Source organism: Vanacampus margaritifer, chromosome 9 (genome assembly GCF_051991255.1).
Source record: "Vanacampus margaritifer isolate UIUO_Vmar chromosome 9, RoL_Vmar_1.0, whole genome shotgun sequence".
Taxonomy (NCBI): domain Eukaryota; kingdom Metazoa; phylum Chordata; class Actinopteri; order Syngnathiformes; family Syngnathidae; genus Vanacampus; species Vanacampus margaritifer.
The window spans coordinates 4,884,735-4,908,639 of NC_135440.1; the positions used below are offsets into that span (position 1 = coordinate 4,884,735).

Sequence of the window (23,905 nt, forward strand, 5' to 3'; positions counted from 1 at the left end):
ATGTATCAAATTAGTAGCCTTTTGTATCAGTACCAAAGAAGTAGCTCTCAGCTTCAAAAAGGTTGATAAAATATCTGTCACAGTCCCCTGTGCATTTAAAATGCTGGGACTGTGTAAGGGTGCAGGTATAGATGATAGATAAAAATGTGTAAAATCACAGGAAATAAGATATCAATTTGGCACTGACATGGTCTTCTTGATTAACATGCAGTTTATAGAAGCAGTTGACGGTTTACTGTCTACTACTGGTTTGTCACAGATCTCCTCGTTTGCACAAGTGTCACATGACACGTTTGAGCAAGGCTACGTGCAGCAGGATATGTAAAGCATGGGAAATCCCTGCAGAACAACATCGTTTCCGCTCTTGTTGTCAAATGGTCACGGTTTGATTTCTGGAGAAAGAATGAGGAACTTTGTCTGTCTGTCTGTCTGCCCGAATGATATTTTGTGAAATACTGACTGTTTCAAAGATTATAGTCCCATGTAATGCCGAGGGATTGCGTCTTTCAAGTGTTGTCTCCTCCCCCATTTTTCCCTTTTAGAGTAACGAACGACGGCAAAACAAAATAGACCGTCATTTCAAAATAACACAATGAAAATTAGATGACAAGAAGAAACAACATCAGGGATTGGCTCATAATTGTACTGTGTTAGATGAATGATTTACTGTAATTATCAGAACTCAAATATTAAGCGATGGCGCCATCCTGTGGCTATGTACAGTCGTGACAAAGGTTTTGGCAGTGGCTTTTATCTTTTACGCACTTTAAAGTTAAAGTGTATGTTATGTTCGTAGCATAATTATGAATTATTATCATTATTGTATTATTATTTAAATTAAAATTCACTTGTTTTTCTATGCATGCCAGTGACATATCGCGGCAGGCGTAACAAATAAATGCTCTTCATGATGGTGAAATATAAAAAAACAACAACTTGTCTCCACCTGTTGCCATTCATAGAACAGAATAAATATATATAAATAAATATATCAGCTTTGTGTTTAACGTGATGGTCATGCACTGACTTGTATTTTTGTGACTGTGTCCCTTTTGCGCTTCTTACCTTTTATTTTGGCGGGTTCCTGTGGAATGTTCCTGCTTGTAATTTGTTTTGATGTTTCTGACTGGGCGAGGTCAACTTCTGGAGTGCATGCTGATCAGCAACCAACCCAATTAAAGATATCTCTTGATGTACGAGCAGGTGCCAGAAGATTCCCACATCAAGAGTGGTATTTTGGCCATCCTCAGTGTTTGCAGGGTGCGTTTTTGCCAAACTTTATTTTTTATTTTTTTGCCAGTGACTTTAAACACTACTATAATGGATTTGAAATATACAAAAAGTATGTGTTTTATCTGTAGACTGTCAACTTTAATTTTACATCCAAATCAGGTAGACTTTGTCGGAATTATAACACTTTGTGCACTGTATATGCCTTCCAGTTCTTAATGACAAGCCATGGGGCAGGCTAGCTGCACGCTAGCATCATCACATATCCAAGGGTTGAGCAAAGCTTCTGTCAACTGGGATTGTTATGGTTTTGGTTAGTTTTATTTGCTTCTGTCATGTTTTGGGTTTAGTTTGAGTTTGTTATCATATTACTTTAGTTTCGGTCATGATCTGTGTTTTGTTATATTTTCCTTCGGTGCCTCCCTTGTCTCATCAAGCATTATCATGTCCACCTGTGTTTGCCCGCCCTCCTTGTGTGTCCACCAATGAGCGCCCACCTGTGTTCTGCCCAGGTGTGTCTTATGTTAATCAGTGTTTGTGTAATGTGTATTTAGCCTCCTGTGTCGGTCCATTGTCTGAGGGATGCCGTTGTCGCGTCTTGTTGCTGCCCCTCGTCTTGCCATCCACTTGCCATCCACTTGCCATCCACTTGCCATCCACTTGCCATCCACTTGCCATCCACTTGCCATCCACTTGCCATCCACTTGCCATCCACTTGCCATCCACTTGCCATCCACTTGCCTAATTTTGCTATGTTTTGATAATGGACTTTTGTTTTTTTCATGTTTGCCGCCAGTTCTTGGTTCCAATTCCCGTTTTGATTTTAATTTTTTGGACTCCATTCCTCTGCCTCCTCGCTCTGCTTTACTGCACTTGGGTTCTAAATGACGCCACACACAACACCAGTCACAAACATGGCGATTTCCAGCGAGTTGTACTGTAATTCTGTAAGTCATCTGTTTTATGTACCAGAGATCTTGTGTTGGAAATGCACTCTGTAGCGATGTCTTCGATGGTAATTCCTCAACATTTTAAATGTTTTTTCATTTTATTTTTTACTTCTTTATACTTGTATTATGTAGTATGTTAGGCAAGGTTATTATAAATGTGCATTTTAATTCATGAAACCATGACTGTAGTTGGTGTAAAAACAATGACCTCTCGGTCATGACATGTGATGTGACAGTGATGGTTTTTAATTCATTGACTGTAAGAATAAAAGTTTAGTTTACATTCACAACAATCATCAAATAAATATATGCTCCATAGATGCGCAGTGGCGAGGAGGCTTATTAAAATATATGCCACAAATATGTTTTGGGAAAAACCCAACCAGAGTTATATAGGTAAATATCCTTGTAATGGGTTGCATTGCAAAAACAAAATGTTTGGTGATAGTTTCCTGCCACTGTATAACTAACTACACGTTAAGGGTGTTGGCCGTTATTACATGCTATTTTTTCTTGACTCAATAGAGGGCGGTCTTGTCTTGAACACAACGTAAGAAGCGTTCATGATCAGCGTCACTAAGTTACAGTATATGATAAAGTTAAAAGCTATAGGAATTCTCTTATATTGTATTGCATTAAAACAGTGACTTCAGTGAACAAACTATTTATTTAAAAATAAATGTCTTCCAGAAGAACAGTTCAACAATCATTATTATTCTTTCAAAAAAGAAAAAACAAATCCCCCAAACACAACAATAAAAAAATACTGTTCTTCACCTGACAATTATTTTGATAATTTCACCATAACTTTATCATTGGTATTTATAAAATATACATCAATGGACTCTTCATTATGTACAGCAGTACAATAATGAGATCCAGTCTAGCGTGTAGCTAAAGAAAGTAACCAAATCCTTAGAAGCATAATGCTTCTACACCACTGTAAATAATAATAATATACCACACATATACTGTAAAGAAACTGATTTGTTACAAAAATATTACCAAAAAACATATCTGCCAGCGTGGTGGAAACATTTGACCACTTTGTGTTTATAGAAATAAGATAATTCAATGTGTTAGTTTCATGAAGGATTAAAACCTACTGCTGAATCTGTCATGATGACTCTTCATCCAAGTATAGTATATTATCATTTATAACTACTAATTTATTTTATGTCTTCTTGGTATAAAGCCCCTGTGCAGCACAACATAGTATTTATTGATATTTAAGCTTCCTTTTGTAAACTGTCAGTTGAAATGAGCCACTTGGCCAATGACAAATCTTTCATATTCATCTCCCGCCACTGCTTAACAGGAAATTTCAGTCTGAGCCGAGGTGTGGGGGTGTATGTATATATGCTTGTGCAGATGTGAACATATTAAAATTTGGGGTTTCCTTCATACACAACATTGGAAAAACAAACCATTTGTCATGATACCGCCAACTACTGAAATCCATTCCACATGCTTTGTTATTGTCAGTGGTATAAAAGTTGGATCATTAAGCTCAATTTTTATGTTTACATACCACCAATAATTATAAACATACTGCAAAATCACATATAAGGTCATGTTTCTTTATAGCCTCATTCCACTGAATGGGATTCAAGCATATACATAAGCTCAAACAGTTCATCACACTGGTAGCCTTAACACAACCCCTTGACCCCCCTCAGGCAAAGAGGCAAACCTCTCTGATAATATTTGCATAGGCTGAGAATTATAAGCATTTAAATGGGCACTAAATGCAATGTTACTCTCATAACGGGATCTGCTTTCCATCATTCAGCCACAAAGTCTGCTGAAAAGTTTTGGGGGCCAGGATTTAGCCCACATTCAGACATTCATCATGACAATTATTCTTATATCTGCTATTTTTGAAAACGTAGAGTGGAAAATACAATGAAAAATGACAACAATGTTGAATAAGAAACTTTGATATAGAGACCTAGAAATATTTAATCTTTCTAATTTAAAAAAAAGTCACCTACCTATAGTATAGATGTGCTTGCTTTATTTGTTGTACAGTCAGGTTATATCTGCTTGAGACGTGAATTGTCTCTGTCTTTCTGCACGTCAACCTGAATACTTTCTCAGGAAAGCCTGTGGATTGACCGGGCTGCGGCTAAAATATACTAGAGATGGAAACAACATTCACAATGAGAACATTGAAATATGGAGTGAATGGAATGCTAGATTCCATAAAATGAGTGTGCACAGTGGCATGCCAGATGACTGTAAAAACAAAACAAACAAAAAACAGTGCTGTTTAAAAAAAAGAGCCTTTAAGTTAAATACGTTTCTATTTGATCTGAAATAGAATAATTGAAAATAGAAGCAAATGTGTCATAAAATAAATATAAAGGAAAGAGTGTGTTTTCAAATTTTGATCCAAAACACAGTGGAAAAATGAGTGAAATGAAGGCTCACATGCGGAATGAAGCTGATAAAATAAACTGTAATAGTTTGCATCCATTCATTATTTTAAAATAAATATTTAAAGAAAGGAAAAAGGCATTACTGAATTGTAAATAAAAAATTATAAATTAAGGATGTTTAGCAATAGACACTACAAAGAGACAGTGTCTAGCAAAAAAAGTTAAATCTAGAGCTGTCAAACAATTATTTTAAAAATCAGATTAATCACATCTTAGAATGATGATGAATCATGATTAATCACTTAATTAAAAAGGCTTTTTATCAACATTTTTTGCCTGCCAAATTTGAAGAGCACCTGTTATGTATTAATTCTTGCTACATTTGATGTCATGAGTCTTCCACATTTTTTGATACACTGCGCACTCTCATCCGCCTCTTTTTCTAACCAGTTAATTACTTGCATAATTAAAAAAAAAAGACCCCAATGTTTTGACTAGAAAAAATATTCTGCATGTCGTATGCAAACATTTATCAAATGCTTTACTTTAATGCATATGTCGTTATGTTTATTGTTCAAACACAACCTGTGCTACCTTTAACGTATAACCATCCGCTGTCAAGCTAAAGGGTCAAAATTAATAGTGTGTGTTAATACATGATTAATGTGATAATTTTTTCATGATTAATCAATGGTTTAATGCTTTAACCTTGACAGCACTAGTAACAGCTTCAGATCATTTGTTTTAACTGACTAACACTGAAGTCCCACACTCACACTTAAATCACTGGATCCTTTGAACATTTGAATGCATACTTTATACTATGGAACTACTAAAATAAAATTTTAGACCAGTGTAATAGCTACCTTTGTAAAATTTGAAGATATAACTGTCAAATTACTGTGAGTTGAGGCACCAAAATATTGTTTTTATCTTCCTTACACTATAAGTAAATATTTTAAATATCTGCCTCCATCAACCAACTACATTTCTGGATTACCCATACATCAGTAGAATGTCACTCATAGTCTAGTGTAAATATTTACAGAGTATATAATAGTGCCTTATAAGTTGAAAACCACTGTTTTATTTAATTGGTGGACTAGCCATACATTGTATATTTTGTTGGTAGGAGCGGTGAAGCTACCCCTGCTGTTCAGAGCGCTTGTAGAAACGTTGACACATCGTTAGTATGTCACAATGGTAATTCCAATATAACCTGTTATTACAGACTTCTATCTGTGCGTAGTCCTTAAATTATTGGCTTGACATCTTTTGACATCTTGCAAATTACCTTGTTTTCAACAAATACATGAAACTGCTGTTTATTTGCATTAACCCCTTTTTTTTTTGTGAGCATCTGCCCCCCAATTTGTCTGTGCATGTACCTGTCTGTGCATGTACCTGTCTATAAGCACAATGGAAATTAATTAGTTAATTTGTGATTAAGTCATTTGGAGGAAGACAGCGTTTAGGTTACAAAACACAGCAGTAAGACAATTCAATGGCAAAAGTAAAATTACTCTTCAGAGTACAAAAACATTAGGTGGGCCCCACGAGGCATGAATAAACCAAAAGAGAATGTAGAGAGGCCAGCAAGGGAAGAAAGATGAAAAACCTCCAAAACCCAAATTAGAAATTGACGAATAATTCTTGAGGCGTAGACATTTTTTGAAAGTTACCAATTGCAACATTAAATTTGCTCATATTTGTATTGGTTATACACTTGATACTTCTAGTACTACTACTTCTCCGTAGGCACAAGCAGAAAATATACATTTACTATTGTTGTAGGTGGAAAAATGTACACATTTATAAATCAGGGTGTTCCAAAAAATGCATTGACAAATACTACCAATATATTTTCTTCAACTGCACAGATTATTTATTTATTTATTTAGTAATACTTTCAGGGTAGGGAAAAAAAGTAAGATTTACTTCCGTTAAAGTTCTGATCATCAACCTGGTTTATTAATCAATAACCATCACAGTCTTAGAGATAGTATAGTTTATAGGAAAATTTGTAGTAACGTATCTTAAAAATAAGGATAATACTCATGGAGCATGTTCTATATTATACAACAATGGAAAATGTTTATTTCTATCAACTGTTTTTACGTGTGTATGGCTGAGTTTACCATTTGTAGCAGTACAACAGTGCACACACTGCATTTTGATTTGTTTCCAAAACATGTATTGCTTATAAAATATTTTAGTAATGAATTGTAATCTGACAGACATGTAAAACATAATCTTGTCGAATCTTGATGGAGTTTGACATTTCTTTAATCTCTCAATGCTCACCTGGTAATTATACAAACGATAATGAACACACACACACACACACACACAATAATTTTGAAATGGCTGTTTTCCTTCTCCTTGTCCAAAAATGTACCGGTGTATATATATATATATATATATATATATATATATATATACAACTTGTGTCTTTTCTTCTCTCCTCTCTTCAAGTATATTTTTTTCTCTGTCTTCAACTGATTTGTCTAAGTTGAATTTGCGCTCTCCTTGACAGTGGGCTCATCTCGTTGCGTCCTCCCTCAGATCAGTGCATCAACTCTCAGCCCTGCATGCGGCCCCCCCGCCTTTGTTTCACTCCTCATCTGTCCCACTCCCTCAGCATGTGCCACTTAGTAAATCTCCAACTGTAGATGTGTTGCATTAAACACATCATCTGGCAATTGGCCAAGCATGAATCACACTTCACTTTGTTCTACAAGTTTTTAGATGTTTAAATGCCTCATCTCTTCTCAGCATGCATTTGCTTTTCACCTACCTTTTTGTTTCTTTTTCCCCTAACTTTGTCATTTTGACATTAAATGGCACTTATGTGTTTGGATTTATATACAATTATAATTTGGACTCAATAGTTACAGTAATTGTTTAATAGCATGGGGACTGCAATGCAAACCATTTTCAGAATTTAGAAGGATGTTTCAAAATAGGGATGTGTTCAAAAAACTCATAGGGAATATATTGTTGCAGGCCTCTTTACAATGCATGTACACAGGGGCGGTGTGGCTCAGTGGTTTGATCGTCACCCCTGGTGACCATGTCGAAGTGTCCTTGAGCAAGACACATCTTATTAACCTATACATATCTACACAGGTAACATTTTATTAAAATAAGGCAATATGTTTTTTCTTAATACATTAAAATAATGCTGAGGGGAACATTTTGGCTTGGCCCTCAGCAAGTTTTCCAGTTTTTAATGTGGCCCCTTTGCAAAATTAATTGCCCAGCCCTACTGTACAGTGTTCTCATGAGTTAAATTCAGTAATCCAAATGTGTTTATTCAACACATTTTTGTGTGTGTCTGAGTTCACCTTGAAAGCTTTCTCTCAAACTTCTCACTAAATTTATTCAACTGTTTGCTTTCCTGAGGACAATAATTGAGGCGTTTAAATGGGTGGCAAAGATGGCGATTTACCGGGGTACGGTGGCTGATAGAGCTGAGACCACTATTTGAGGAAATACTGTACAACTGGAAATTTAGTGAGCAAAAATAGCATCACTGCTTAAATTTTTGTTGTTGACATTATTGCAAAGTAGTAGTAATCATACCCCCCTACCCAGAAACTATGAATTGTCTTTTGCTGTCTATTGTATGCAATCCAAGTCCTATTACTAATTATTGTGAGAATATGCTGTTGCAGAAGAGACAGTCTGACATCGTGAGATATGTTTTCAGAAACTGTGAAATGTATTGAATTTTCAATATACACCACAGATTACCTAAAATAAAACATAGTCAGCCACAAATAGATGATAATACGGTGTTAAAAATAACACAAGTTGATATATATACTGACCTGTATGGGTTCACCTGGGTAAGTTTGTGGATCAACACATACTGCATACTGTACTGTATATTTTCTTACTAACTTATTGGGCTATTATCTGTTAATCCTTAAAACTAATGGGGTAAAAACAGCTAAGTATCATATTTGTCAAATGTTCTATCACGTCCTTTTTGCTAGATTTCTGCATGCCTTTCTACTTTCAGCGATCACACCAATTATGCTCCTTGTAGTTTGGAAAGGTTAGAAAACCGCACCAAATTAAACCTTGACCCCATGTACGTCTCAAGTTTTACCATTGAACCGCCAACAATAACAAATCAAGAAATGTGAAATTATTCCACATTGCATATACGAAATGAGGGGGAAGTAATTAGTGGCCCCCTAAATACTCTCATCTTTGCTTAAACTACAGGCAATGAAATAAATAAATGATAATAAGTAATTTATTCACATTTTAATGAACCAGTTTCCTGTACTCCATCTGTGTCATTGGTCAAAGGCATTCTAACAACCTCTTGTATGCCATGTCATTAATAACTGCATTCCTTGCATAAATGGACAGCTTCTGTTTGTTTTCATATCCAATGCTGTCTCCTGCTAACTGTGCTATCGACTGAAGGGCAGGCCAGGAGAGAAATTTGAGATTTGGAAGCAGAACTGGCTGGGCCGGAGTCTGCACAGCCACAGATCACCTTGTTAGTCTTGATTTCACATTCGGACCCAAACCTGGAAGCACCATCTGTGTGGTTCCGTCCAAGGTTGACAAAAGATCGAGTTGCCCTTCTGGCGTCCTGTGTATGTGCACATGTGTGTTTGAGTATGCTTGCATAGATGCAGTACATGTATGCATGCGTGCGCATGACATGAATGTACTGTGTGTACATGTGGTGGTGCACGAGTGTGTGTCCTTGTGTGTTTGCTTACTGATGGAGGGCCAGGTATGGGTTGAAAAGAAGGATTGATGGTCCAAGAGGGACTCTGCAGCTGGAACAGAGCACACCAGACAGACAAACGGACGGATGGAGAGAAGCAGGGGAATAAATCAGACGAGAGAGAAGGATGCTGGATGGAAGCGTCGAGACGGGAGAGACGACAGCACAGACAGCAGAGATGGGAAGTAACGCTGTACAAATACTTTGTTACTTTACTTGAGTAGTTTTTTCAGTATTTTGTACTTTCCTGACTATTTATTTTTTATACTTCATTTTACTTTTATCTGTTACATATTAACATGAGTATCTGTACTTCTTACTTACAGAGGTGGCAAATCCAGTTCCAGAAAGTAAAACCCCCTGCCAAAGTTTGGCTTTAGCCCCAGGTGCTAGCTAGCTAGCTCCAATGGTGCTCACTTACCTGCTAGGGAGCTAGCTAGCTAGCATCATGGGCTAAAGCCAAACTGTGGCAGGGTTTTTACTTTCTGGACCTGAATTGGTCACCTCTGTTCTTGATACATTTTCAAAACAATTTTAAATGCATAAAAACGATTAAAATACTTGAAGAAAAAGCAGCCGTCAATGTCTCCTGGCTCCACCAATCATATGAAGCGTTACGCATGGCCCCCTACATCCCAGCTTGTGATTGGCTCTACGACACACGATCACATGACGTTCCATTGGTTGGATAAGAACAACCCGTAAATATGAGGGCATACGCGCCAATAGGATAATTTGAACTTGATGGTAAATCACAGAGTTAATCGGCAAATGTATCCCCATTTTTGCTCCATTGTAACTAATATCTTTCAAATTGACGTAGGAGGAGCATACGGTAAAAATACTTTTTTTCAAGTACATTTCAGAGCCTGTACTTTTGTACTTTTACTTGAGTAATTATTTGAGTGAGTACTTTTACCAAAGTTTTTTTTTTAAACTCAAGTAATTGTACTTTTACTTAAGTAGAAAATGTTTTACCATCTCCGACAGACTGGATCAAGATAGACGGAGGGATGAGGAGAAGGTGCGGAATTATCAAAATTTGATTTCATTAGTAACATTCTTCAAAAATGAAATGAGGTAAGATTTCAATAATAAGCCAATGAGTGCCGTCATTTGTGGATGACAGGAAACCAGAAGAAATATATAATGCTAATGTATCTGACCACAACCATTCTTCATTCTGCACGCATATCACCTCATATCTTCACTTTCCATTCCTCTTTTCTTCTTTTACCACTTCCCTAAACTTTCTTTCTGTCTAAGCACGCGCACACACGCGCGCGCTGTACGCCTTTTTCTGACCACATCCCCTACTCACTCCTCTCCTCTTAACCTCAGGTTGTGTGGTAATGAATGTGTGACGGAGCCTCGTGGCTACCAGACTGGCAGCGGTATTTTTAGCACTTCTGGCGGTTTCCAGCTTTAAATGTGCCCCAACGTCATACTTGAAGGTTTGAAGCCAACCTCAAAGGGAGGAACGGATCATTTGCTGCAGGAAGGTTAAGCTATTAGCTGTTAAATTGTGGATTGACAGGCCAGGGTGCTAATTGGTGATCAATGAAAAGAAAACATTGTTGTGATGGTGAAAGGTTGAAAGAAACCTTACCACAATGGTGCACCTGAAGTGGAAAACAACATTACAGACAGACAGTCCAGTGACAAGCTGAAGTCACTCTTGGTTTTCAGCACTCTGAATGACTTCCCAAAGTGTGCTGATTGTATAAGACCACTTTTACACCATGTTGCTATGTTATTTCTAACATCAGAGGTGGCAAATCCAGATCCAGAAAGTAAAAACGTTGCCATAGTTTGGCTTAAGCCCCAGGTGCTAGATCCCTAGCTAGTTCCTATGGCACCCGTTTACCAGCTAGGGAGCTAGCTAGCTAGGACATGGGACTAAAGCCAAACTGTGGCAGCGTTTTACTTTCTGGTCCTGGATTTGCCACCTCTAATCTTGCAATGGTTTGTGTTTGTCCCTTCATGTTTGCTCCCTAACTAGCTCCCAAGGTGCTTGTTTACCTGCTAGGGCGCTAGCTAGCACCAGAGGCTAATGCCAAACTGTGGCAGGGTTTTTGCTTTCTGGACCTGGATTTGCCACCTCTGATGTTAGAAATAACATGGCAACATGGTGTAAAAGTGGTCTTATACAACCAGCACACTTTGGGAAGTCATTCAGAGTGCTGAAAACCAAGAGTGACTTCAGCTTGTCACTGGACGTCCATTTGATATTTACCACTCAGGTATTGTGTTGCAAGTGGTTGGACCGCACTGGAAAAAGATGATGGTGAAGTGTGCCTCAAGTATTATCATTTTCCAAGAAATGTTTGCTGACCTCTGGCCATGTTAAAGTGCTGCATCATCCATATTCTGTGTTGATAGAAAGTGTGTCATGCATTGCTCACTTTTTTCCGTAAGGACTAGCCAGCTGCCGCACACAAACATACAGATCAGAGTAGCGATTTACTGAGGCCAAAAAAGGCAGCTCAGCTCCACCGGATGGGGGAGTTACTCATGGTGTTGTTATTCAGTTAAATTCCCACTCGTACGAGGTAAATGTTAATGGCTTTCTGTCTCTACATGTGCTTTGTGATTGAATAACTGTTCAGCATATAGTTTGCCTTTCCCCTGAAATCAATTTTGATAGTATCTGGCTTCACACAACTCTGAATAAGATAAGGAGCTGAGAAGGATGGATGGCTGTCTTTTCCAATGTGGAGCTTGTACTGCATTTAATACTGAGTACTGACACCAACATAGTCTCATTATAGATCACTTATAATTCAGTTGTAGGCATAATTTCCAACGGTGGGCGTGTCAATGAATTTTGAGCGTCCATCATTCGTCAATCGTCAACAGTTCCGTTATCGTCAGTCCGTTGATATTTCTAACTGAACCACATTGTAATCGTCAATCCGTCATTCATCATTCCCAGACCCGTCGCCAGAGCCCAGGTTTAAGGGGGGCATATGAAATGCATGGGGGGGAGGCCCAATTATTATGAATACCCTACAGACAGTATTAACTTGCCCCATATATTTGGATGAACACACGTAGCACTGCCGTGCATCCATCCATTGAATGGTGCCCCCTGACAAGTATTATCATAGACAGCATTTACAGTACATACACATACAGTAGACAGTTAACGGCGTAGCCATATTAGGTGTGGCAAAGTGAAGCTATTTGTAAAGATTCCTCGTTCACTTTTTCCTTGGAGATGTATCATCAAGCCACAACTCATTGGATTAATAAGGAACCATTACCTTTGATTGTATTATCCTATTGTAACGCAATCGTAATTGTTTGCTGATTTAATGGCAAATACAATTGCCACATCCAATATAGCGGATGCGATGACATATCGCTTTGAACGGGCCACCTGTTTGAACGGTGTCTGCAGCAGAATTTAAAACAAAAAAAGGAAAGCACAATCCAACCTCATTTTAGAAGCCCAGCCTCCTGTGTTTCTTTTTTCAAGTGTCTCTTTAGTTGCCGATACTAATGTAGTTTGTCCCTCCTCACTTGCCGTATGTTGGTCGTGTGCCCCAGCTTCCTCGAAACTCCTTATTTACAAGGATGTACATGTTATACAGACATGTATTGTCACAGTACACAATAGCAAACAAAAAAACTTGCAGCTTCACTTTGAAAAATGCACATGACTCAACAACAACAACATTGACGTATTTGTCGCGTATAAGCCAGCGTATACCTACATTATTTTCAGTAAGAGCGTGATTGGCTGTTGCAGATAAGACTGGCCATCAATCAAAGAATATCACACCACTGTTTCTTTATATTTTTAATGTCTTAGTGATAAACAACTCAACATTAGTATTTTAAAACACAAAATTAGCTACTATGAAAAATATAATAATAAAAAAGTTTTTTTTTTGAGATCCATGCCTCAAATAGGGGGCATAATCATCTCGGTGGGCGGGCATGGACCCCTATGGCCCGCCCAACCAACGTTCAGAAGAAACAACATTACCTTTAGGAATGCTACGGAGGTTTACATTGCTTTCTTTATAGATGTTTCTCATTGCTCGGCAGAGAGTGAAGGAATATTAAATTACTATATTAAGTGTAATCTTTGCGTGTCCAAAATAATTGTATTCAGGATCTGATGAAGAAGTTTTCTTGCAAGAATTTATTTAGAGGCCTCTAAAGACACAGTCAGGACAATCACATCAGAATGCAACGTGGATCCCCCCAAGTGTGTGTCAATTTACAGAACATCGACTCATTTATACAAAAAGATAAAAGGTTCCTCCTCCCGGCTCTTGATTGAACAAAGGGCAGACATGTCATCTCCTAGATTGAACAAAGGTGTAATGTTGTTAGTAAGCAGACGTTTACATACAGACATGTTGATTCTCCAGGTTGGCCAAAGGTGTAATCTTATTAGTAAACAGACATTTACATACAGTTCCCCTTCTTGACTGGGGGAACAAATGCAATTAGGATCTAACCCCAGACTTTTAGACTCCAATGCCAAAAGGCTCTAAATAACATCATGCACATTCCTATCTTCAATAGCTTTGAGGGTGAGAGGATAAAATAAAGTTCACAAAATCATTACTCCACTGTATTATTTTAAACACTCATGATTATATCACATTGATATGCCTATAAGTAAACTCAAAAACAGTAAAACATCAAATTGAAAATATTAAATGTCTTCAAGAGCCAGCCCCCATTCTACGTAAATAACAATATAGTACGTCCAAATAAAGTTTCTACAAAATGTATTAAACTGGAAATGATTTTTGAAAAATGAATCTCAAAGCTATGTTAGTAACAACCAAATCAATAATATAGAGCAAACTTGTCATGACAGTGGAGGTTTCTTTTTAAGATGGAGAGTGAATTACAAAGTAGCCTAGGCCTATGATATTGAAAAAGTAAAGTAAGCAAGTCAGATAGGTGTCATTAATTACTGTTGCCAGCCCTTTTTTGCACTTCAGGGCACCGTACCAGCCAGACACTAATGCTAACACTTGCTGGCAGCTGCTAGCTACTAACGTTGGAGACTTGGGGCGCATCATACAATGACGATGTAATTAACTAGCGGTTTCTTAGCATCCTAAATTAGCGATTAAATATACTTTCGTGATGGCATTGTGAAAATGTTGGTAGAAAATATGTAATTTAAATCAAAACTTCGATATGTAAGCTAACATGTTGAAAAAGGAAGTCAAGCTGGTGGCCACGTCTTTGCGCAGGCCGACTTCAAAGTAAAAGCCCACCAAGGGAATTGCATTAGCATCAATGTATTGTTTGGTAAAGCTTTATTTTTCAAGTTAGCCTTGGTGTAGGCAGCGTGTTACGTTGAGTATGTTTCCAGCTTCATTGACATGTCTGAATGACGGGGTAAATCCATTGTGTGCTTTGTGCTGGTGTGCCGTCATAAAATATCGATACTGCCGTTAGTGTAACAATATATTTATTGCAACAGAGAGCACAACAATATACTGCAATATCGATTTCCCCCCTACCCATGTGTCATTCAACTTGGGCATCCGTCAATGCTTCTGTGATCTTTCCAGATCAATTGGAGGACCTCATCCACACGCGCACTCAAATCAAACAGCAGAAGGAACAATGCAGCTTTAATGATAACACTCAGTCTGCTTGACATTGTTTGTGTTATTATTCTTTTCCTCAAGTCATAACTACAGCAAATATCTTGAAGTGGGCAGTCCATCGGTCAGTCCGTCTCTGACAAATGGCAGTTTTGCTGACGAATGACAAGAAACTAAAAAAAAAAGAAAGAAGGACTGACTGAGCACTAACGAAAGTGGGTTTTGTCCGTAGTGTTATCATCAATCACTGGGTCAAGCACCAAATACCTCTCAGGCCGTCACTGACGGACGCCCGTTTAGCTGATAACTGACGGAAACATGCACTTTGTTCCTCGCGTGTTTGATTGCGTGTGTTGTTTAGGAGGATGGGGGTCTCTGCAGAGATTCATGGCTGGCTATGATTGGCTAAGGAAGCAGAACCAGACAAATTTAGTAAGGACGTCACTTTGCCTTGCCATGTCAACACAGACCTACAATCTTTGTGTGAGTCTAATATTTTATGTATGTTTACAGTGGTCCCTCACTATTTCGCGCTTCACTTATTGTGGCTTCACTCTGTCGCAGATTTTTATTTGTAATATTTGAGTAAATAAAAACAACTCTTAATTTCATTCAACAAAAGTTATTACATTTTTAAACAAAATATAGAATATTTGGTAAATTAAGAAATGTGTACCAGAAGAACAGACCACAGTTAGTAAGGCCAATGCTTGTGTCTCATACCCTCTCTGCTGTGATGTGATGCACAGCATCATCCTCAAACAGCACAAATAATAAATTAATTCTGCTTAGTGACAAACCTGAGCAGTTCTGGTAATGAAAACCACCTCGCTGAAATTCCATTTCAGTTAATGTACAGTATGACATTGTGGTTTCCCTTATCTTAAGTTAAGTTCTTCCTTGGTTTCTTGACCTGACTTTTGGAATGTAAAGCAAAAAGAAAAACAAAGTTGAAACTTTAAGAGAGAGTTGTTTATGCCTAGTTCATTTTCTTTTGTTGGTAAAAGTAATAAAGCCAGTCACTGATGTGGTGGAACATTTGCCTGACTTTGGTCTTGGCAGCGTGGGTTCAGTTCCAACTCAGCGATGGTGTGAAGGTGAGCGTGAATGGTCATCTGTTTCTTTCGTAGGCCCTGACATTCACCACCATTGACTTTCATACCCAAACACGGTATACGGCCAAATCCAGAAAACATTGCATGCACCAAACAAAATGATCCAGATTTATGAATCAATGCGTATGCATCAATCTAAGCACATTCCTTTCGTACATCTCAATCATTGCGGTATTGACTGCGCATGTTAGAGTACCAGACTCCTCCCTCTCCATGCTCCCATATAAATATGCAAATGAGTATAAACAGGTCTTTTCAGTGGGAATTCCTCACTGTGCAGAATTCAATAATCAGATTATCAAATCATGAAAACGAGGAATGTCACAAAATATGACCTGGTGATGCTTGTAAACGACTTGTAAAAGACTCATCGCTGTAACCGGCGGATGAGTCTGGTCACTGTCGGCATCATGCGTATTTCTGAGATGGGGCAAACCTTACCAAAAAGACAGTGAAAAGATCCAATCGGCGAAGAGCAGACATGACGTCAATAAAAGCGGGACGTATGTGTGTAAGAGTGGTACAGACGGATGAAACATATGAAATATATACTATTCATATGTAAGTCCATGAGTAAACAGCAGTGGTGGGCAGACACATAGTAAATTCAACATGGTTACTTGAAGAGAGACAGTAGTGAATGACTTATGTCATTATTGCGGTAAAAACTTGATGACTCGTGTGATGATAGACTTCAGGTGCCAAACAGTGACGTTGTTCACGAAGAAAACGTTCAAGCAAATAAACAAATTTGGTTGCATGGTTTGTTTTGAGCCGGGTTGAAATTGCTTTCAAAAGCTTTTAACGGCCGAGTAACCAAAACAACTTTCTTTCATTTATGAAAGTAGGTGTGACTTGCCAGGCTAGTTAAACGAAGTCAAGGCCAGATTCATTTTGGCACACTGTCCTATGTAGTCAACAAATGAAAGAAAATTACCACTCATCAAATTACAATCACCTGCGTATGTTAATTGCTAATTTGAGCATCTCCGTGCACACCACTCTGAGAAATGACATTTTTCACATTATTGATGGATTCCCAGCAATGCTATTAGGTAATTAAAATGTTATAATTCAAATATACAATAAGCTCTCTTGACATAAAGCATACCAGAGGTTCAGTTTTATTCCCTCTTGTTGCACAAAAGGAATAAAAAGATAATGGAATGAATGTTATGTGTTTTTATATGATTTTTATGAATGTGCTTCGTGTGCATGTGTTTCCTCCGTATATTCTGTTGTCTTACTATTTTTTTTTGTTAAATGCCCAAATGGATAGAAGTATACGTAACCAAAAGTAACCCTACAATGTGTAAATTCGATTTTGGGTTAATAATAATAATAATAATGCATCGGATTTATATAGAGCTTTTCTAGACGCTCAAAGATGCTTTATAACGGAATGCATACATTATTCATGCACTCACACATTCACACACTGGTGGCGGTAAATTACTTTAGCAGCCTCATCTTCTTGAAGTGTGGCTGCCAGTGTGTGCCTACGGCCCCTCCGACCACCACCAAACATTCACACCTTCCATACACTAGTGTGAGTAGCACTGGAGGCAATGTGTGTGAAGTGCCTTGTCCAAGGACACAACGATACTTGGGAAAAGCGGGGATTGAACAGCCGACCTTCTGGTTATTGAACAACCGTCTCCACACCCTGAGCCAAGGCCGCCGGTTATCTGTTTTTATCATGGGGCCCTGCTGTGGCGGCAACAAGCAAACCTTCAATATCTATATTTCACAATAATAAGGCCCAAAAAATTCGAAAGAGTAAAACAAAAAACATTAGATACATTGGAAGTAGTTTGTGTTTTTGTGTGAATTAAGAGGCAAAACTTTCCTAAATATTTTAGATGCACACCTCTACAAATTGCACACTGCCATTCTGTTAAACATTAAAGGTTTGACTGTGGTGATACTTTCCAAACCATATACATGTATAGCGGTTCACTTGCTGCATTGCTTCAACTTGTTGCATTGCTTCAACTCCTTACTTATTATTGGTTTATTCCCACCCAGTAATGCTGTTTTTGCCCTGTGAATGATGACCATTTCAGGATGTAGTCAGCCTTTTGGCCCATGCCAAATGGGATATAGGTTCCAGGGCCTTACACCAAAACGGATAGGCAGTATGGAAATAGCTGGGTGGATAGATTCAAATGGGAAAAAGAGCCAAAGAAGCAAACAAAAAAGCTTTTAAAAATTGAGTTTAGCTACAGCAGAGAGCGTTGAGGCCTCTGTGTTGGAGCCAGGCCAAAGAGGAAGTACCACAGCCACCCCCTAAGAAAAAAAATACAGACTTAACTGGACTTCCCAACATCTAATTGATATCATCTAAACGTTGGGCTTTGGTCCACATTCCTGCTATGACATGTGTCTATAAACATTATGGACAGAATAAAAGCAATAATTTGTGTGCCTATGTTGACAGAACTGGACTCACACCCAGGCCTCTTTAAAATCCCAAACTACCTTTTTTGCATAGAGAGCTACTCATTTCAATTTCACACAGTCTGCAAATATCAATGGTAATGATCATTTGGCATACGCAAGGAAAATATATTCAGGATCTAATTTATGATATGAATTTATTTCTGTAATTTCAAAAGATAGAGGCCCATGCATGATTGATGGATCACAGTGGAGCGGAGATCTTATTCGTTCTTTTTACTTGAGAGCATTTGAGTTTTTACAGAGAGCTCCATTTTCTCTTTCTTTATTTCTGTTGGCAGACTCATCCCATTCTGCCTCATCATCACTGCTGCTATTTCACAAGGAGCTTCAGTGTCCATGGCAGAGAAGCCTTGCTTTATGGTCCGTACAAAGACAAGTGGCAGAATCTCCATTCCACAACTGCACTGTATGACTGCCTGGGTCATTTCATTTTAATGTCAACAGAAGCTACTCTTTCTCTTGCCCACATCTTTGCAGTGTTCTCCAATTTCCAAACATAACAATGTATTACTATCAAATATTACAGGCACAAATTTCACAGTGGCTGTGTGTGGCCGCCCTATACTGGTCATTTTTATGCATAGCAAATGAACAATGTGCTGTATATAAATAAATAAATATATATATATATATATATATATATTTTTTTTTTTTTTACTGTAAGCATATCTATGTCTCTTCTCCAGTTCTCCTCCATCTTGTCTGTATTGTTATTTGAGTCTTTGCAGGTAAGTCTGTAAGACTTCTGGTGGAGACAAATGTTCTGAAGGCTCAGATTTCCCCCTTAAATCACATCTTTATTTTGAATGTGTGCATTGTTGCAATGTACCATAAAGTAAAAAAGAAAAGAAAAGAAAAAAGGGAGAGCATTAAAAAGACACACTGACATCAATGAAATCCTATGTTAAGCCAATATACAGCATGTGAGCAAAGAGCTCAATCAAAAGAAAGACAAAAGAAGCAAATATTTGGTGAAATACAATATTAAACTGTTTTAAGTAATAAGTTATGTGCTGGAAAAGTGGTTGTATGACATATATAATGTTACAAAATTGATGGCCTATGACAAGGCAATATCAAAACAACAAAAGGCCTGCTTTCTCTTGGATTTATTTATGGTGTTATTGGGCAATACTCAGCATGCACTGGATAGTATACACATTAAATGACATCACAACCACTCCATGTTTCAGATTAGGTTAGATCAGAGTCGATCAGTTAGATCAGTTGATCACAATTTATAGCAATGAGGTGGCTCAGCCCTGTGCTATGAAAATAAATAGTCTCTCTTTAAATGCACATTTTTTGTTTTTTGTTTTATTTTAAACAACTGCTATCAACATCATAGCTATGGCACCAAGCAACCACTAGACCCTGCTTATTCCCAGAACTAATAACTTCGCCAGCCAGATTGACAAATGTGATTCACTCGAGGGAGTTCTTTACATTATCAATCTGGTACATCACTAGGCAGAGGCAAAGGCGGCACTTGCTGTACAATACTTCGAGCTGATTGGACGATGCAGCATCTTTGCACATTTGTTTTGAACAATCAAGGCAACGGATGAAAATCTTGTCTTGGGGGGAGCACGAACATCTTTACCAGATAAAAATGCACGAAACGCCTCTCGCTGTTTAAATTCAACAAGGTAATTCTGCGAGAAAATAATTAATTGCAGCATCCATTTGTCTGTTAGGTTTGTTTGTTTCCCCCCACCATTGGTGCTAATAGGTTTTGTCCTGCCTAAACAACGCCTCATTGGTCTGACCTAAAAAAGGTCGGCTGCAAATGTATCAGCGGGAGCGGTACAAATACCGCAAGAGTTCATCTGGCTGGCAAGGTTACAGACCTAATGCATTAAAAAGAATAGTAATGTATAAAATGGTTTCATATTGGAATCATTTCCCCCCATTTCCACTTCAGGACATTCAGGTATAGTGAGGGGGGCAGGGAATTACACAGGAACCGACCTCTCAGCCGGCCCGCTCGTGACCTGCGGTGTACGAACCCAGTTTTGCGACGTCACGAGTTTTCATCGTCACGTGATCACCTTGAGACTGTTTCTCCGTGACGTCACACAAGCAGGAGGCAAAAATCAGAACAACAACGAGGAAAGAGGAAAACGTAAGGCGATTGTTGTTTTTTCTGCTTTTTAGTTTTGTGTACATTGTGTGGATGGATGGTTTCAATGAGAGGAAATGGTGTTGATATTAATTTATGTGAAGACATTGACCATTATAAGGATTTCTCACAATAATTAGGAAACCGATGAATATCATAAGTAACACTACATTTCCATCTCTGTCATTGTTTACATTTTCAAAAGATCACTTCTGCAACATGCCTACAATACCAAAAAGCGTGAGCACCATGGTGGCCACCCCTGCTGTAATAATAATAATGCTTCAGATTTATATAGCACTTTTCTGGACACTCAAAGACGCTTTACAGTTGATACATTATTCATGCACTCACGCATTCACACTCTGGTGGCAGTAAACTAATTAAGTAGACACAGCCGCTCAGGGGCAAGCTGACGGAAGCGTGGCTGCCAGTGTGCGCCAACGGCCTCTTCGACCACCACCAAACATTCGCATCTTTCAGACACCAGTGTGCGTGACACTGGGTGCAATGTGTGTGAAGTGTCTTGCCCAAGGACACAACGACACATGACTTGGGGAGAGCAAGGATCGAACAGCCGCCCTTCTGGCTACTGAATGACCATCTCTACTTCTTGAGGCACGGCCGCCACGCCCACTGGAAAGTGACTCTGTCCATTAAAAAAAAACTTTTTAAATGGTTCTTATGTACATTGCCAACTCCCGTCTTTCATTCAATATTACACCCTTGTTTTGTGGAAAACACTACTTCACCTTTATATTTTTTATGCAGGATCGTGAGTGGTCGGCGGCAACAATGAATACACAGAGACTTGATATGCTTTGCTAGAATAACCGTGTCTTTTATTCCCCGCAAACAGCAATCAACATTTATACTGTGCTAGGATAATCGAGCATTTATCCCCCGCAAACAGTAATCAACACCTGCGCTATGCTAGAATGATTATTCCTTTCATTCCCCGCAAACAGAAATACTCACAACTTGCTTTGCTAGAATTATTGTACCTTTTATACCCCGCAAACAGCAATAATCACGACTTGCTTTGCTAGAATTATTGTACATTTTATTCCCCGCAAACAGCAATCAATACACTACAACGTTAAGCAGCATAATATGATGATCATCAGCGCTTACCTTGACACTAGACCGGAGAGCCTACGGTCCGGGTAGAACGAGCTGCAAAACGGCTGGGCAATCGTACGTGTTCCGCAGCTGATTCTGTCCGGACCGTGCGCCGCTCCGTCTTTTAATTAGTTAGCGTGGGAAACAGGGCTAGCCAAGCCCTTTCTCAGACACTTTCGAAAGCATGTTTTGCAAAGCAGGGAAAACTGTAGTATAAACAAGGAAGAGTTCCCAGGCTGATCCCGCCCTTTATTTACAAATTGTTGGGCACCTGGATTCACACAACAGTTCAGGACAACAACATATCCTTATATAAGAGGTTACATGAGGACATATCAAACCATGTTTTTTTCCCCTTCAACCCTAAAAACAGTTGGGTCAAAAATGACCCAACTATGGATCAAAACTGGATCGATCCTCTACCCAGAAAGTTGGGTTTTTGTGAAGTCGGGCAAGTGCGTGGCTTCAGTTTGCTTCCTAATTGAAAATCCGTTGTTTCATGTAAAAATGTTTAACAATGTTTAAGAATGTTTAACATTTATGATTGTCAGCCCATATAGTTTTCAGATCATGCTAGTGAGAACAAAATCATTCTTTACACACGAGAACAATCTCAAAATTGGTCCGATATGTGTGTATTGGGTTTTAGATGGCCTGTGTGAAAGCAGCTAAGGATAGAGTATAAAAAAATGTAATCCCATCCTCTGAAAGACAGAAGAGCCAACAAATTTGACTTTGACCTTGACTTGTGTTTTTGCAGAGTGCCCTGACCTCCACTCTGACCACAAAACCCAGACGTGACTGCCAGGCTAAACTGCTCGTGGAAGTGGCTACAAATCTGTGGCACCAGAATTCCACAGGGCGTATCCCGCTTTTCCACCTCACGACTGCACGTCGACTATATCGTCTTCCTCACATACATTATGCTCCATCTACGACATCTTCCCAGAGAGCAAAGTGAGCTTTTCAAAATAAACAGACTGCTGTGTAATGGACATGAAAACCAGGTCAGAAACTTGGCAGCTGCAGACGTTGCGCAAGATTACTGCTGACAATTGCGGATGCTCTTAGATTTCATGATGCCTTGTGTTTTGGATTCATGTTGACGATTTTGGTGGGCCACTCAAACCCAAATCACACCCCAGAGTTCTTTAAATTATGGGCCGATTTTTATATTCCTATTTTTTTTCATACTTGTCTATGCGGATTTATAGTTATGCCGGTGTTGGGGGTGATGTATATTATGTTGCACATGCACAAAAGTGTTTCCACAACACTCAAAGCTCAACTAATATCCAAACACTATTCCATTTGGTCACAAACTCCAAAACAGTGTACTAATTCATATCTCTTCTACTTTTGGCACAGTGCTCACACTAATCAAATCCCAATTTGTAATCAAATTGATGGCACTTACTGTGGATTAACTAAATCACTAAAGGCCAGAAGCCAGGTTAACACACACGCCGATGCCAGTAAACTTCTTTACAGGCTCCCTAAGGAACTTTCTGCTGCTCATCACGGAACATCTTACGCAGTCAATATTTTGATAGTTACAAGAAGAAGTACACACCTCAGATTCCAGTACACTATAAGATGACCATCAGTGTGCTGAAAGATGACCTAGAAAGTGCCAACTGTCCTGTTTGTTATATTTCCAACCACATCTCAGGCACATGCCACTTTTTCCATTTGAACTGCTGCCAGCACACAATCCTTCTCATATTATAAAAACGTTAGGAAAGAAGCCCATAGCAATTCAGTTCTGTATTTTAAAACGTGAGATTATGAAATGCTTTTCCGACCACAAAGGTTATACACAATTAAGCTGCGAATGAAGTTGTGGAACTTGCCTCATGCATTTAATTAAACACAGTCCGAATATTTCAAACCAAATTTTGCTTGCTTGCTTATACACTTCCTTCACAATTAGGGTTTGTAAAAATACAAGACTCCAGATTTTTTTCTAGTCCCAAGTCTGGGTAGGTGTTTCATTTAGGAAAAAGAAATAAAGAACTGATGTTTGAGATCATATAGTCAGACTTCATGCACACATGCACAGATCAAATAAGCTGTAATTAGAAATTAGATGTTGGCCAACTCTGTTATTTGCAAATCTAACACCAATTTCCACACCCAATCCACAATCTTTCGAATTAAATAGCGTGAGACAATATA

At 38.5% G+C, this 23,905-nt stretch overlaps 1 protein-coding gene across 2 annotated transcripts; it reads left to right on the top strand.

Annotated features, from left to right (window-relative positions):
- Window positions 1–1,117: 1,117 nt before the first annotated feature.
- LOC144057317 (uncharacterized) lies at window positions 1,118–23,704 on the top strand. 2 transcript variants are annotated; one of them, XM_077574745.1, is made up of 5 exons: window positions 2,064–2,177; window positions 15,267–15,388; window positions 18,762–18,843; window positions 20,408–20,608; window positions 22,488–23,704. In XM_077574745.1, the coding sequence occupies exons 2-5, from the start codon at window positions 15,293–15,295 to the stop codon at window positions 22,526–22,528; spliced, it is 420 nt and encodes a 139-aa protein (XP_077430871.1). In that variant the 5' UTR covers window positions 2,064–2,177; window positions 15,267–15,292; the 3' UTR covers window positions 22,529–23,704. The 2 variants fall into 2 exon arrangements, with proteins under 2 accessions (XP_077430872.1, XP_077430871.1); XM_077574746.1 differs by lacking the exons at window positions 2,064–2,177; window positions 15,267–15,388 and adding an exon at window positions 1,118–1,260.
- The last annotated feature ends 201 nt before the right edge of the window (window positions 23,705–23,905 follow it).

What these genes read in the sequence shown, in the direction of transcription:
- LOC144057317 (XM_077574745.1), top strand. Translation starts at nt 15,293, where the DNA reads ATGGCTGGCTATGATTGGCTAAGGAAGCAGAACCAGACAAATTTAGTA. An exon ending in CAGAGAAGCCTTGCTTTATG is followed by an intron (nt 18,844 to 20,407) that starts GTCCGTACAAAG and finishes TTTCCACTTCAG; the next exon opens with GACATTCAGGTATAGTGAGG. An exon ending in CAACGAGGAAAGAGGAAAAC is followed by an intron (nt 20,609 to 22,487) that starts GTAAGGCGATTG and finishes GTGTTTTTGCAG; the next exon opens with AGTGCCCTGACCTCCACTCT.